The sequence below is a fragment of the Salmo salar genome, chromosome ssa01 (genome assembly GCF_905237065.1).
Source record: "Salmo salar chromosome ssa01, Ssal_v3.1, whole genome shotgun sequence".
NCBI lineage: Eukaryota > Metazoa > Chordata > Actinopteri > Salmoniformes > Salmonidae > Salmo > Salmo salar.
Window position 1 is genome coordinate 170,807,468 of NC_059442.1, and position 16,248 is coordinate 170,823,715.

General features: G+C 42.4%; 1 protein-coding gene across 1 annotated transcript in view; it reads right to left on the reverse strand.

The window, feature by feature from the left end:
* The window catches only part of LOC123726671 (metalloprotease TIKI1), a 129,892-nt gene that overhangs the window by 112,682 nt on the left and 962 nt on the right, over positions 1 to 16,248 (reverse strand). Inside the window, exon 2 of the mRNA XM_045694083.1 lies at positions 12,322 to 12,882. Coding sequence (XP_045550039.1) covers positions 12,322 to 12,882 — 561 coding nt within the window. The remainder of the gene's footprint in view (positions 1 to 12,321; positions 12,883 to 16,248) is intronic.

Here is a 16,248-nt window from a genome sequence, read left to right on the forward strand (position 1 = left end):
GAATGAAACGCTCTCACTGTGTAGCCACGACCAGCTGGCAACGTGGCTGGTGTAATAGACATCTTACCACACCAATGTCAAAATCGACCTGCATTTGGCAGGCGACGGATGTTCATTTTAGGCCCTGGTCTTCACATTAGAGGAAGTGATACATTAGAGGTTGTATTTACAGTACAACAATACAGGGCAAGGTATAAGCACGCATGCACACAGACAAAGACACACACACAACACACACACACACACACTGTGAAGCAATAAATCTAAGCCTAATGTCACATAGCAAATGCTTTGGAGTATTTCCAAATGTCGCCTGGGTGGTAGAATGAAAGGCCCAAATTCCTCCTGTGTTTTAAACAACTGCTCTTATAATGGATACTGGTAAGGTACAGTATGTTACAGTCTTATTATGGATACTGGTAAGGTACAGTATGTTACAGTCTTATTATGGGTACTGGTACAGTATGTTACAGTCTTATTATGGGTACTGGTACAGTATGTTACAGTCTTATTATGGATACTGGTAAGGTACAGTATGTTACAGTCTTATTATGGGTACTGGTACAGTATGTTACAGTCTTATTATGGATACTGGTACAGTATGTTACAGTCTTATTATGGATACTGGTAAGGTACAGTATGTTACAGTCTTATTATGGGTACTGGTACAGTATGTTACAGTCTTATTATGGGTACTGGTACAGTATGTTACAGTCTTATTATGGATACTGGTACAGTATGTTACAGTCTTATTATGGATACTGGTACAGTATGTTACAGTCTTATTATGGATACTGGTACAGTATGTTACAGTCTTATTATGGATACTGGTACAGTATGTTACAGTCTTATTATGGATACTGGTACAGTATGTTACAGTCTTATTATGATACTGGTACAGTATGTTACAGTCTTATTATGGGTACTGGTACAGTATGTTACAGTCTTATTATGGGTACTGGTACAGTATGTGTAATTAATATACAGTGCATTTTGAAAGTATTCAGACCCCTTCACTTTTTCCAAATTTTGCTACGTTACAGCATTATTTTAAAATGGATTAAATAGTTTTTTTCCCTCATCAATCTACAAACAATATCCCATAATGACGAAGCAAAAACAGGTATTTAGACATTTTTGAAAATGTATAAAAAATACAAAACTGAAATATTACATTTACATAAGTATTCAGACCTCTTACTCAGTACTTTGTTGAAGCACCTTTGGCAGCGATTACAGTCTTGAGTCTTCTTGGATATGACGCTACAAGCTTGGCACATCTGTATTTGGGGAGTTTCTCCCATTCTTCTCTGCAGATCCTCTTCATGTTGGATGGGGAGCATCGCTGTACAACTATTTTCAGGTCTCTCCAGAGATGTTCGATTGGGTTCAAGTCCGAGCTCTGGCTGGGCCACTCAAGGACATTCAGAGACTTGTCCGGAAGCCACTCCTGTATTGTCTTGGCTGTATGCTTGGCATTCAGGCCAAAGAGTTCAATCTTGGTTTCATCAGAACAGAGAATCTTGTTTCTCATGGTCTGAGAGTCCTTTAGGTGCCTTTTGGCAAACTCCAAGTGGGCTGTCATGTGCCTTTTACTGAGGAGTGGCATCAATCTGTCCACTCTACCATAAAGACCTAATTGGTGGAGTGCTGCAGAGATGGTTGTCCTTCTGGATGGTTCTCCCATCTCTACAGAGGAACTCTTGAGCTCTTTCAAAGTGACCATTGGGTACTTGGTCACCTCCCTGCAGAAATGTTTTGGTGCCCTTCCCCAGATCTGTGCCTCAACACAATCCTGTCTCAGAACTCTACGGACAATTCTTTCGACCTCATGGCTTGGTTTTTGCTCTGACATGCACTGTCAACTGTTAGACCTTATATAGACAGGTGTGTGCCTTTACAAATCACGTCCAATCAATTGAATTTACCACAGGTGGACTCCAATCAACTTGTAGAAACATCTCAAGGATGATCAATGGAAACAGGATGCACCTGAGCTCAATTTGGTGTGTCATAACAAAAGGTCTGAAAACTTACGTAAATAAGGTATTTCTGTTTTTTATTTTTAATACATTTGCAAACATTTTTTAAAACCTGTTTTTGCTTTGTCATAATGGGGTATTGTGGGTAGATTGATGAGGGAAAAATGTAATACATTTCATAATAAGGCTGTAATGTAACAAAATGGCAAACTTCAGTGAAGGGGTCTGAAAACTTTCCAAATGCACTGTATGTTAGTATTGTCACACCCTGATCTGTTTCACCTGTCTTTGTGATTGTCTCCACCCCCCCTTCCAGGTGTCGGCCATCTTCCCCAGTATCCCCTGAGTATTTACACCTGTGTTCTATGTTTGTCTGTTGCCTGTTCGTCTTGTCTTGCCAAGTCAACCAGCGGTTTTTCCCAGCTCCTGTTTTTCCTAGTCTCTCTTTTCTAGTCCTCCTGGTTCTAACCTTTTGCCTGCCCTGACACTGAGCCCGCCTGCCTGACCGTTCTGCCTGCCCTGACACTGAGCCCGCCTGCCTGACCGTTCTGCCTGCCCTGACACTGAGCCCGCCTGCCTGACTGTTCTGCCTGCCCTGACACTGAGCCCGCCTGCCTGACCGTTCTGCCTGCCCTGACACTGAGCCCGCCTGCCTGACCATTCTGCCTGCCCCTAACACTGAGCCCGCCTGCCTGACCGTTCTGCCTGCCCTGACACTGAGCCCGCCTGCCTGACTGTTCTGCCTGCCCTGACACGGAGCCCGACTGCCTGACCGTTCTGCCTGCCCTGACACTGAGCCCGCCTGCCTGACTGTTCTGCCTGCCCTGACACTGAGCCCGCCTGCCTGACTGTTCTGCCTGCCCTGACACTGAGCCCGCCTGCCTGACTGTTCTGCCTGCCCTGACACTGAGCCCGCCTGCCTGACTGTTCTGCCTGCCCCTGACCTCGAGCCTGCCTACCGCCCTGTACCTTCTGTACTCTGACCTGGTTATGAACTCTTACCTGTCCTCGACCTGCCTCTTGCCTGCCCCTCGTTGTTCAATAAATATCAGACTCGAACCATCTGCCTCCTGTGTCTGCATCTGGGTCTCGCCTTGAATCGTTATATGTTGGTACCGTAGATACTGGTACTATGGATACTGGTACTATGGATGCTGGTACTATGGATACTGGTACTATAGATACTGGTACTATGGATACTGGTACCATGGATACTGGTACTATAGATACTGGTACTATGGATACTGGTACTATGGATACTGGTACTATGGATACTGGTACTATGGATACTGGTACTATAGATACTGATACTATAGATACTGGTACTATGGATACTGGTACTATGGATACTGGTACTATAGATACTGATACTATAGATGCTGGTACTATGGATACTGGTACTATGGATACTGGTACTATGGATACTGGTACTATAGATACTGGTACTATGGATACTGGTACTATGGATACTGCTTTTGCTGAGTTTATAAGGAAATCAGTGAATTGAAACAAATGCATTTGGCCCTAATCTATGTATTTCACATGACTGAGAATACAGATATGCATCTGTTGGTCAGATACCTTAAACAAAAAGTAGTGGAGTGGATCAGAGAACCAGTCAGTATCTGGTGTGACCACCATTTGCCTCATGCAGCGCTACACATCTCCTTCACATAGAGTTGATCAGGCTGTTGATTGGTGGCCTGTGGAATGTTGTCCCACTCCTCTTCAATGGCTGTGCGAAGTTGCTGGATATTGGCTGGAACTGGAACACGCTGTCGTACACGTCAATCCAGAGCATCCCAAACATGCTCAATGGGTGACATGTCTGGTGAGTATGCAGGCCATGGAAGAACTGGGACATTTTCAGCTTCCAAGATATGTGTACAGATCCTTGCGACATGGGGCCGTGCATTATCATGCTGAAACATGAGGTGATGGCGATGGATGAATGGCACGACAATGGGCCTCAGGATCTCGTCACGCTATCTCTGTGCATTCAAATGCAATTGTGTTTGTTGTTCGTAGCTTATGCCTGCCCATAACATAACCACATCGCCAAAATGGGGAACTCTGTTCACAATGTTGATATCAGCAAACTGCTCGACCACACGACACCATACACGTGGTCTGTGGTTGTGAGGCCGGTTGGGCCTACAATAAATTATCTGACAACAGCTCTGGTGGACATACCTGTAGTCAGCATGCCAATTACGCGCTCCTCAAAACTTGAGACATCTGTTGCCACGTCCTGACCAGTATAAGGGTTATTTGTTATTGTAGTTTGGTCAGGACGTGGCAGAGGGTATTTGTTTTATGTGGTTCGGGGTGGTGGTTTTTGTAGTTGGGTGTTTGATTTATTATTTCCGGGTTTATGTTCTATGTTTGTATTTCTATGTGGTCTCGAGTCTTTTGTATTTCTATGTCTAGTTTATTGGGGTTGGACTCTCAATTGGAGACAGGTATTTTCTAGTTGCCTCTGATTGAGAGTCCTATATATGGGTATGTGTTTGGTTAAGTGTTTGTGGGAGATTGTTCTTGGATTGCTGTGTTGCCTTCAAGACTGTTATTGTGTCGTTCATAGTTTTGTTATTTTTGTATACGTGTTTGTTTGGTTTTTTTCCTTCTTTTCCCGGCAATAAAGAAGATGAGTATACATGTCCCTGCTTTGTTTTGGTCCTCTCCTTACGACAACCATGACATATGTGGCATTGTGTTGTTTGACAAAATTGCACATTTTAGAGTGTCCTTTTATTGTCCCCAGCACAAGGTGCACCTGTGTAATGATCATGCCGTTTAATCAGCTTCTTGATATGCCAAACCTGTCAGGTGGATGGATTATCTTGGCAAAGGAGAAATGCTCACTAACAGAGGTGTAAACAAATTTGTGCACAACATTTGTGCAAAATAAGATTTTTGTGCGTACGGAACATTTCTGGGATCTTTTATTTCAGCTCATGAAACATGGGACCAACACTTTATATGTTGCGTTTATATTCATGTTCAGTATATATTATTAATTAATACTGACTAAGACGTGCTGAAGTTAAACCTTATTGACAAGATATTCGTAGAGGTTATAACTTAAAATTGACAGGTTCATGATTTTTTTTAAAAGCAACATCAAAACATTTTTATCTAATTAAATCATGGTGATGTCACAGGCAGCTCAGAATGCCATTAACCAAGAGGTTCTGAGTTCAAATCCCAGGTGATGAATATCAATTACTGTATAAATAAACATGTACAATGACAATGTGTGTGAAATATGTACGTTGAAAACATTGTTTGTTAAAAGCAGTGTGTGTAACTAGTTCCACATCCTTCTCTAGGTAAAATGGCCAAATTATAATTTGTAGTTAAATGAACATATGAGAGAAGTTGAGCAAACACATCTTTTTTAAGTTGACTGATATTTGGGCCAACTATTTACAGTACCAGTCAAAAGTTTGTTCACACCTACTCATTCATGGGATTTTTTTTTATTTTATTTTTTTTTACTATTTTCTACATTGTATAATAATATTGAAAACATCAAAACTATGAAATAACACATATGGAATCATGTAGTAACCAAAAAAAGTGTTAAACAAATCAACATATATTTTATATTTGAGATTCTTCAAAGTATTTGCCCTTTGCCTTGATAACAGCTTTGCACACTCTTGGCATGGTGTTAAACTGGGACAAGCTATTCAATCCCGGTGTTAAACAGAGACAAGCTATTAAATCCTCAACAAGCTTTACAACCCCGGAAAGGCCCAGGGCAGTATAGGGAAGAGGAGATGGGAAATGGAAAGGCCCAGGGCAGTATAGGGAAGAGGAGATGGGATATGGAAAGTCCCAGGGCAGTATAGGGAAGAGGAGATGGGATATGTTTTCCAAAAGCTATTTAACTCTGGAACAAAAAAGGTCTTGTTGGAAACAGGTGACAATCTGATCACCTTCCAGTTGAGCGTCCTGTCCAGAGTGGGTACATCAAGCTGTCTCAAGCTACTGAAACGGGAGATAGCCTCTCTCCTGCCCCTATGGGCCATTCCGGCTCGGACAAGGCTCGCTTACTTTTCAGTTAACTGAACAAATGACACCAAGAGACAAAAATGAAAGCCTCTTTCTAACAAAAGCCGTAAATTGGGGGGAATTAAAACTGTGACTGAATGAAAATACTACATCCTTTCACATAGTGTCTCCGACATCTCTATGACATCAGATATACAACGCCTAACGTTTCTGTTTTGTAAACCTGTTTAAACGACACCAAGAGACACAAATAGATCCTCTTCGGACTACTATGACAATAGCACCATACATTTAGAGAATTAGAACTGGTAACTTTTGAAATTAGAACTTTTCTATGGTCTTACTGACATCCACACAATCTCTCTGACAGACAGACAGACAGACAGACAGACAGACAGACAGACAGACAGACAGACAGACAGACAGACAGACAGGGGAATGTGGATGAATGTAATATCTGTCTGTTTGGTCAACAAGAGAAAAGAAACTAAGCACCTTAGTGTGAAATATACCTGGTGCTGAGAGGGAGTAGTGAAGGCATGAAGAGAAGCCAACCACTGTGTCCCAAATGGCACCCTATTCCCTATGTAGTGCACTCCTTTTGTCCAGAGCTCTAAGAATAGGATATAGGAATAGGCTGACATTTCAGACACAACCTAAATCAAATCAAATATCGCTGTTCCATTCTTTAGATGAAACATCGTTGTTCTATTCTTTAGATGAAACATCGCTGTTCTATTCTTTAGATGAAACATCGCTGTTCCATTCTTTAGTTGAAACATCGCTGTTCTATTCTTTAGATGAAACATCACTGTTCTATACTTTAGATGAAACATCGCTGTTCTATTCTTTAGTTGAAACATCGCTGTTCTATTCTTTAGATGACACATCGCTGTTCCATTCTTTAGTTGAAACATCGCTGTTCTATTCTTTAGATGAAACATCGCTGTTCTATTCTTTAGATGAAACATCGCTGTTCTATTCTTTAGATGAAACATCGCTGTTCTATTCTTTAGATGAAACATCGCTGTTCCATTCTTTAGTTGAAACATTGCTGTTCCATTCTTTAGTTGAAACATTGCTGTTCCATTCTTTAGATGAAACATCGCTGTTCTATACTTTAGATGAAACATCGCTGTTCTATTCTTTAGTTGAAACATCGCTGTTCCATTCTTTAGATGAAACATCACTCATTAGAGAATCTAATCTGATTACCAACCAGTTCAAATAGATGGTCTGCTGTGGGCAAACTCAGCAAATCAACGGCAGCTCGCCCAAATAGAGGCCAAGCAGAGTGGAAAAGAAGGACATCCATTGTATTCACATGGGCTCATCCTTTCATAGGATGCATCCCAAATGGCACCCTATTCTCTTTGTAGAGCCTTGCTTTCCCTATGGCCCTGGTCAAAAGCAGTGCACTATGTAGGGTATAACTTGGGACTCGACCATTGAGAGAGAGAGAGAAGCATTTACATAATCATAACACTACCAAACTATTTTGATTGGTTTTGAGGCCACCATTTATGACAGGGCCATCTTGTAGCGCTACTAAAACAAGTGTATTTGGCGCCACAGACGCCTCAAGTTTAGAGGTAGTGTGCAATTGACATGCTGACTGCAGGAATGTCCAGCAGAGCTGTTTCCAGAGAATTGAATGTCCATTTCTCTACCATAAGCCACCTCCAACATCTTTTTAGAGAATTCTACAGCACGTGCAACCGGCCTCACAAACACAGACCACGTGTAACCACGCAAGCCCAGGACCTCCACATCCGGCTTCTTCACCTGCGGGATCGTCTGAGACCAGCCATCCCGGACAGCGATTAAAACTGTTGGTTTGCACACCCTAAGAATATCTGCACAAACTGTCAGAAACCGTCTCAGGGAAGCTCATCAGCGTGCTCGTCGTCCTCACCAGGGTCTTGACCTGACTGCAGTTTGGCATAGTAACAGACTTGAGTGGGCAAATGCTCACCTTCGATTGCCACTGGCTCTTCACAAATGAATCCGGGTTTCAGCTGTACCAGGCAGATGGTGTTCTGTGGATGAGCGGTTTGCTGATGTTAACGTTGTGAACAGAGTGGTGGGTGGTGGGGTTATGGTATGGGGACAGGCTACGGACAACGAACACAATTGCATTTTATAGATGGTAATTTGAATGCACAGAGATACCGTGATGAGATCCTAAGGCCCATTGTCGTGCCATTCATCCACCGCCATCACCTCATGTTTCAGCATGATAACGCACGGCCCCATGTGGCATGGACCAATATCCAGAAACTTCGCACAGCCATTGAAGAGGAGTGGGACAACATTCCACAGGCCACAATCAACAGCCTGATCAACTCTATGTGAAGGAGACGTGTCGCGCTGCTTGAGGTAAATGGTGGTCACACCAGATACTGACTGGTTTTCTGATCCACTCCACTACCTTTTCTTTAAGGTATCTGACCAACAGATGCATAATCTGTATTCCCAGTCATGTGAATTCACTGATTTCCTTATATGAACTGTAACTCAATTAAATCCTTGAAATTGTTGCATGTTCCGTTTATATTTTTGTTCAGTGCAAGTTAAAATCACTAGCGCTATTGAAAAGCTCCACGCTTGGTTTAATAAGGTGGTAAAGTATGTTTAGCTTGGTCATAGAAATAATTATCTCATATCTGAAACACTGATGGGAATGAAGCAGAAAGAGAGAGACAACCCATATTTATGTTTATTTATTTTCCCTTTTGTACTATTTACACATCGTTACAACACTGTATATGGCCATAATATGACATCTGAAATGACTCTATTCCTTTGGAACTTCTGAGTGTAATGTTTACTGTACATTTTATATTGTTTATTTCACTTTTGTTTATTATCTATTTCACTTGCTTTGACAATGTAAACATATGTTTCCCATGACAATAAAGCCCCTTAAATTGAGGGAGAGGGGGAGAGAGAGAGACAGAGAGAGAGACAGAGAGAGAGACAGAGAGAGAGACAGAGAGAGAGACACAGACAGACAGACAGACAGACAGACAGACAGACAGACAGACAGACAGACAGACAGACAGACAGACAGACAGACAGACAGACAGACAGACAGACAGACAGACAGACAGACAGACAGACAGACAGACAGACAGACAGACAGACAGACAGAGAGAGAGCGAGCGAGACAGAGAGAGAGAGGGATAGAGAGAGCGAGCGAGCCAGAGACAGAGCGAGCGAGACAGAAAGAAAGAGAGAGACAGAAAGAAAGAGAGAGAATTCTTCACATCTGTATAAACCAAGTTTATAACACTGTAGACAGGGTTATATCTGTATAAGGTTATAACACTATAGACAGGGTTATATCTGTATGAGGTTATAACACTGTAGACAGGGTTATATCTGTATAAGGTTATAACACTGTAGACAGGGTTATATCTGTTTGAGGTTGTAACACTATAGACAGGGTTATATCTGTATGAGGTTATAACACTGTAGACAGGGTTATATCTGTTTGAGGTTGTAACACTATAGACAGGGTTATATCTGTATGAGGTTATAACACTATAGACAGGGTTATATCTGTATGAGGTTATAACACTGTAGACAGGGTTATATCTGTATAAGGTTATAACACTATAGACAGGGTTATATCTGTATAAGGTTATAACACTGTAGACAGGGTTATATCTGTATGAGGTTATAACACTGTAGACAGGGTTATATCTGTATGAGGTTATAACACTATAGACAGGGTTATATCTGTATGAGGTTATAACACTATAGACAGGGTTATATCTGTATGAGGTTATAACACTGTAGACAGGGTTATATCTGTATAAGGTTATAACACTATAGACAGGGTTATATCTGTATGAGGTTATAACACTGTAGACAGGGTTATATCTGTATAAGGTTATAACACTGTAGACAGGGTTATATCTGTTTGAGGTTGTAACACTATAGACAGGGTTATATCTGTATGAGGTTATAACACTGTAGACAGGGTTATATCTGTATGAGGTTATAACACTATAGACAGGGTTATATCTGTATGAGGTTATAACACTATAGACAGGGTTATATCTGTATGAGGTTATAACACTGTAGACAGGGTTATATCTGTATGAGGTTATAACACTATAGACAGGGTTATATCTGTATAAGGTTATAACACTATAGACAGGGTTATATCTGTATAAGGTTATAACACTGTAGACAGGGTTATATCTGTATGAGGTTATAACACTGTAGACAGGGTTATATCTGTATGAGGTTATAACACTGTAGACAGGGTTATATCTGTATGAGGTTATAACACTGTAGACAGGGTTATATCTGTATAAGGTTATAACACTGTAGACAGGGTTATATCTGTATAAGGTTATAACACTATAGACAGGGTTATATCTGTATAAGGTTATAACACTATAGACAGGGTTATATCTGTATAAGGTTATAACACTGTAGACAGGGTTATATCTGTATAAGGTTATATCAGTATAAGGTTATAACACTGTAGATTGTGTTTTTACATTCATTTTTATTTCTATTGGTTTTTCAATTTCTTTTATTGAAATTCAGTTTAGTTTCAGTTAATTTTCAGACCTGATTTGCTCATTTTTATTCAGTTATAATTGTATAAAGACATTTATATTTTGTTTTTAATAGAATTTTGTTTAGATTTTTAGTGATAGTGACAAAAAGCATGCCAGGGAGGCTAGGAAACAGTTGTGTTGTATAGTGGGGTTTAGGTGATAGGCCAGTGATAGCTCAGATCACAGCCTAGGTTAGGTTTCAATTATAAAGTCAATCTCAATATGACTTAGGTTTAAATGGAATAGCACTGAGACTGGTGCAACAAATATGTTGGAAGAAAACTCTCTGTCACCCATGTTTACACCACTGAGGAGCACCAATCCAAAGCTTTTTAACGTGGAAGAAGAATCAAGTTAGCTACCTAGCCAATTTTCCCCTGTTAGCTAGTGATAGTGAAAGGGGGATACCTCCACTCTAACCACTAGGCTACCTGCCGCCCCTCCACTCTAACCACTAGGCTACCTGCCGCCCCTCCACTCTAACCACTAGGCTACCTGCCGCCCCTCCACTCTAACCACTAGGCTACCTGCCGCCCCTCCACTCTAACCACTAGGCTACCTGCCGCCCCTCCACTCTAACCACTAGGCTACCTGCCGCCCCTCCACTCTAACCACTAGGCTACCTGCCGCCCCTCCACTCTAACCACTAGGCTACCTGCCGCCCCTCCACTCTTACCACTAGGCTACCTGCCGCCCCTCCACTCTTACCACTAGGCTACCTGCCGCCCTCCACTCTAACCACTAGGCTACCTGCCGCCCTCCACTCTAACCACTAGGCTACCTGCCGCCCCTCCACTCTTACCACTAGGCTACCTGCCGCCCCTCCACTCTTACCACTAGGCTACCTGCCGCCCCTCCACTCTTACCACTAGGCTACCTGCCGCCCCTCCACTCTAACCACTAGGCTACCTGCCGTCCCTCCACTCTAACCACTAGGCTACCTGCCGCCCCTCCACTCTAACCACTAGGCTACCTGCCGCCCCTCCACTCTTACCACTAGGCTACCTGCCGCCCCTCCACTCTAACCACTAGGCTACCTGCCGCCCCTCCACTCTTACCACTAGGCTACCTGCCGCCCCTCCACTCTAACCACTAGGCTACCTGCCGCCCCTCCACTCTTACCACTAGGCTACCTGCCGCCCCTCCACTCTTACCACTAGGCTACCTGCCGCCCCTCCACTCTAACCACTAGGCTACCTGCCGCCCCTCCACTCTAACCACTAGGCTACCTGCCGCCCCTCCACTCTAACCACTAGGCTACCTGCCGCCCCTCCACTCTAACCACTAGGCTACCTGCCGCCCCTCCACTCTTACCACTAGGCTACCTGCCGCCCTCCACTCTAACCACTAGGCTACCTGCCGCCCTCCACTCTAACCACTAGGCTACCTGCCTCCCCTCCACTCTAACCACTAGGCTACCTGCCGCCCCTCCAGCCCCTCCACTCTAACCACTAGGCTACCTGCCGCCCCTCCACTCTAACCACTATGCTACCTGCCGCCCCTCCACTCTAACCACTAGGCTACCTGCCGCCCCTCCACTCTTACCACTAGGCTACCTGCCGCCCCCCTTGATGATAGGTCTATTTGAAACATCACCATCTCCTGGCAGGATTTATTTAGCCGGCAGATTCAGTAGCTTGAAAACCCTCCAACATATAGGGATTTACAAGAGGGTCCTGGTCAAAAGTAGAGCCGCACTATATAAGAAATAAGGTTCACTTTCAGACGGACCCACTCACCTGAGAGAAGTTCAGTCCATTGAGTGGGTGACACTGCTCCTCCACCTTCTCAACGGCTCCTGTCCTCTTCCTCATCCTCTCTGCCTCCTGAGCCAGGTACAGATCCAACACCGGGACACCCCTCGTCTTGATGTCCGCCTCCGTCAACGAGTTCACCATCAACATCACCCAAACAGGCCTCTTCCTCTCCCAGTTCCCAGCTATTGCATTAAACAGGTAGTCAGCGTAGAGTCCTTTACCCCTCTGGTCAGGAGTCATCCACGACGGCATCATGAGCTTGACGTACTCCAAGTGCCTCTTGAGGCGTCCGTAGATGTCCCTGGGTAGAACATCCTGTAGGGTTCCCCCCTGGGGGAGGAGCTGGCAGCTGGTCAGGGCTGAGATGGTGTAGGGATCGGTCAAGTCCAGCTCCAAGTAAACCATGTTGCTCTCCTGGAAAGCCTTCTTGGAGTTCTCTGGGATAAAGTCCCAGACGCGCGTGTAAGGGACGTGGATCGTGCCGTAGAAGTAGGACGGAGGGTTACGTTTGATGGTCCACAGGAAAGAGTTCAGATCACTTTGCTGCCGACGGTGAAAGAAGAAGAAAAAGAAACATGAGTGAATTAGTGTTATTATTACCAGGCTATACTACCCCATTAGTGTTATTATTACCAGGCTATACTACCCCATTAGTGTTATTATTACCAGGCTATACTACCCCATTAGTGTTATTATTAGCAGGCTATACTACCCCATTAGTGTTATTATTAGCAGGCTATACTACCCCATTAGTGTTATTATTAGCAGGCTATACTACCCCATTAGTGTTATTATTACCAGGCTATACTACCCCATTAGTGTTATTATTACCAGGCTATACTACCCCATTAGTGTTATTATTACCAGGCTATACTACCCCATTAGTGTTATTATTACCAGGCTATACTACCCCATTAGTGTTATTATTACCAGGCTATACTACCCCATTAGTGTTATTATTACCAGGCTATACTACCCCATTAGTGTTATTATTACCAGGCTATACTACCCCATTAGTGTTATTATTACCAGGCTATACTACCCCATTAGTGTTATTATTACCAGGCTATACTACCACATTAGTGTTATTATTACCAGGCTATACTACCCCATTAGTGTTATTATTACCAGGCTATACTACCACATTAGTGTTATTATTACCAGGCTATACTACCACATTAGTGTTATTATTACCAGGCTATACTACCACATTAGTGTTATTATTACCAGGCTATACTACCCCATTAGTGTTATTATTACCAGGCTATACTACCCCATTAGTGTTATTATTACCAGGCTATACTACCCCATTAGTGTTATTATTACCAGGCTATACTACCCCATTAGTGTTATTATTACCAGGCTATACTACCCCATTAGTGTTATTATTACCAGGCTATACTACCCCATTAGTGTTATTATTACCAGGCTATACTACCCCATTAGTGTTATTATTACCAGGCTATACTACCCCATTAGTGTTATTATTACCAGGCTATACTACCCCATTAGTGTTATTATTACCAGGCTATACTACCACATTAGTGTTATTATTACCAGGCTATACTACCCCATTAGTGTTATTATTACCAGGCTATACTACCACATTAGTGTTATTATTACCAGGCTATACTACCCCATTAGTGTTATTATTACCAGGCTATACTACCCCATTAGTGTTATTATTACCAGGCTATACTACCCCATTAGTGTTATTATTACCAGGCTATACTACCCCATTAGTGTTATTATTACCAGGCTATACTACCACATTAGTGTTATTATTACCAGGCTATACTACCACATTAGTAGTGTTATTATTACCAGGCTATACTACCACATTAGTAGTGTTATTATTACCAGGCTATACTACCACATTAGTGTTATTATTACCAGGCTATACTACCACATTAGTGTTATTATTACCAGGCTATACTACCCCATTAGTGTTATTATTACCAGGCTATACTACCCCATTAGTGTTATTATTACCAGGCTATACTACCCCATTAGTGTTATTATTACCAGGCTATACTACCCCATTAGTGTTATTATTACCAGGCTATACTACCCCATTAGTGTTATTATTACCAGGCTATACTACCCCATTAGTGTTATTATTACCAGGCTATACTACCACATTAGTGTTATTATTACCAGGCTATACTACCCCATTAGTGTTATTATTACCAGGCTATACTACCCCATTAGTGTTATTATTACCAGGCTATACTACCCCATTAGTGTTATTATTACCAGGCTATACTACCCCATTAGTGTTATTATTACCAGGCTATACTACCCCATTAGTGTTATTATTACCAGGCTATACTACCCCATTAGTGTTATTATTACCAGGCTATACTACCCCATTAGTGTTATTATTACCAGGCTATACTACCACATTAGTAGGAGGACCTGAGCCCTAGGACCATGCCTCAGGACTACCTGGCATGATGACTCCTTGCTGTCCCCAGTCCACCTGGCCGTGCTGCTGCTCCAGTTTCAACTGTTCTGCCTGCGGCTATGGAACCCTGACCTGTTCACCGGACGTGCTACCTGTCCCAGACCTGCTGTCCCAGACCTGCTGGAACCCTGACCTGTTCACCGGACGTACTACCTGTCCCAGACCTGCTGTCCCAGACCTGCTGGAACCCTGACCTGTTCACCGGGTGTGCTACCTGTCACAGACCTGCTGTTTTCAACTCTCTAGAGACAGCAGGAGCGGTTGAGATACTCTCAATGATCGGCTATGAAAAGCCAACTGACATTTACTCTTGATGTGCTGACTTGTTGCACCCTCGACAACCAGTGTGATTATTATTATTTGACCATGCTGGTCATTTATGAACATTTGAACATCTTGGCCATGTTCTGTTATAATCTCCACCCGGCACAGCCAGAAGAGGACTGGCCACCCCTCATAGCCTGGTTCCTCTCTAGGTTTCTTCCTAGGTTCTGGCCTTTCTAGGGAGTTTTTCCTAGCCACCGTGCTTCTACATCTGCATTGCTTGCTGTTTGGGGGTTTAGGCTGGGTTTCTGTACAGCACTTTGAGATATCAGCTGATGTAAGAAGGGCTATATAAATACATTTGATTTGATTTGATTATTACGGCCTATACTACCACATTAGTGTTATTATTACCAGGCTATAAAACCCCATTAGTGTTATTATTACCAGGCTATAAAACCCCATTAGTGTTATTATTACCAGGCTATAAAACCACATTAGTGTTTTTATTACCAGGCTATAAAACCCCATTAGTGTTATTATTACCAGGCTATAAAACCACATTAGTGTTTTTATTACCAGGCTATAAAACCACAATTAGTATTATTACCAGGCTATAAAACCCCATTAGTGTTATTATTACCAGGCTATAAAACCAAATTAGCGTTTTTGGTCAACCCAAAACCTGATCATATAAAGTAATTTATGTGAACAATGGCCTTATGGCTGGCTGTGTGTGTGTGATGTCATTCATCCAACTATGTCACTAAAGTTAAACTGGACAAACGAAGCATTTTACTAGGTAACCCTTCTAGAACAGACTTACTAATAACCACAAACTAATAAAAGTTCTTATCCATTGCAAACAGACAGCGGGAACAGGGTGAAATTTAAATTGACTGAGACTGTTGATTCTAAATGTGGTTGGCTATTTGATTCTCGATAATAGACTGATCATGTCTGATTTACAGGTACACTGGACTAACACAATACACATCTGATATGAACTGCGCTCTCAGAGGAAATGGAAACTTTACAGGTTGAATGAATGAATGAATGAACTAGCCTAAAAAAGAAAAAAAACTTTTTACAAATAAAAAAAGTGACTGGAAGAAGAATCATATCACATAATTTATAGGCTGAAACTGGACAGCGGACATTCAAATAGACCTACTCAA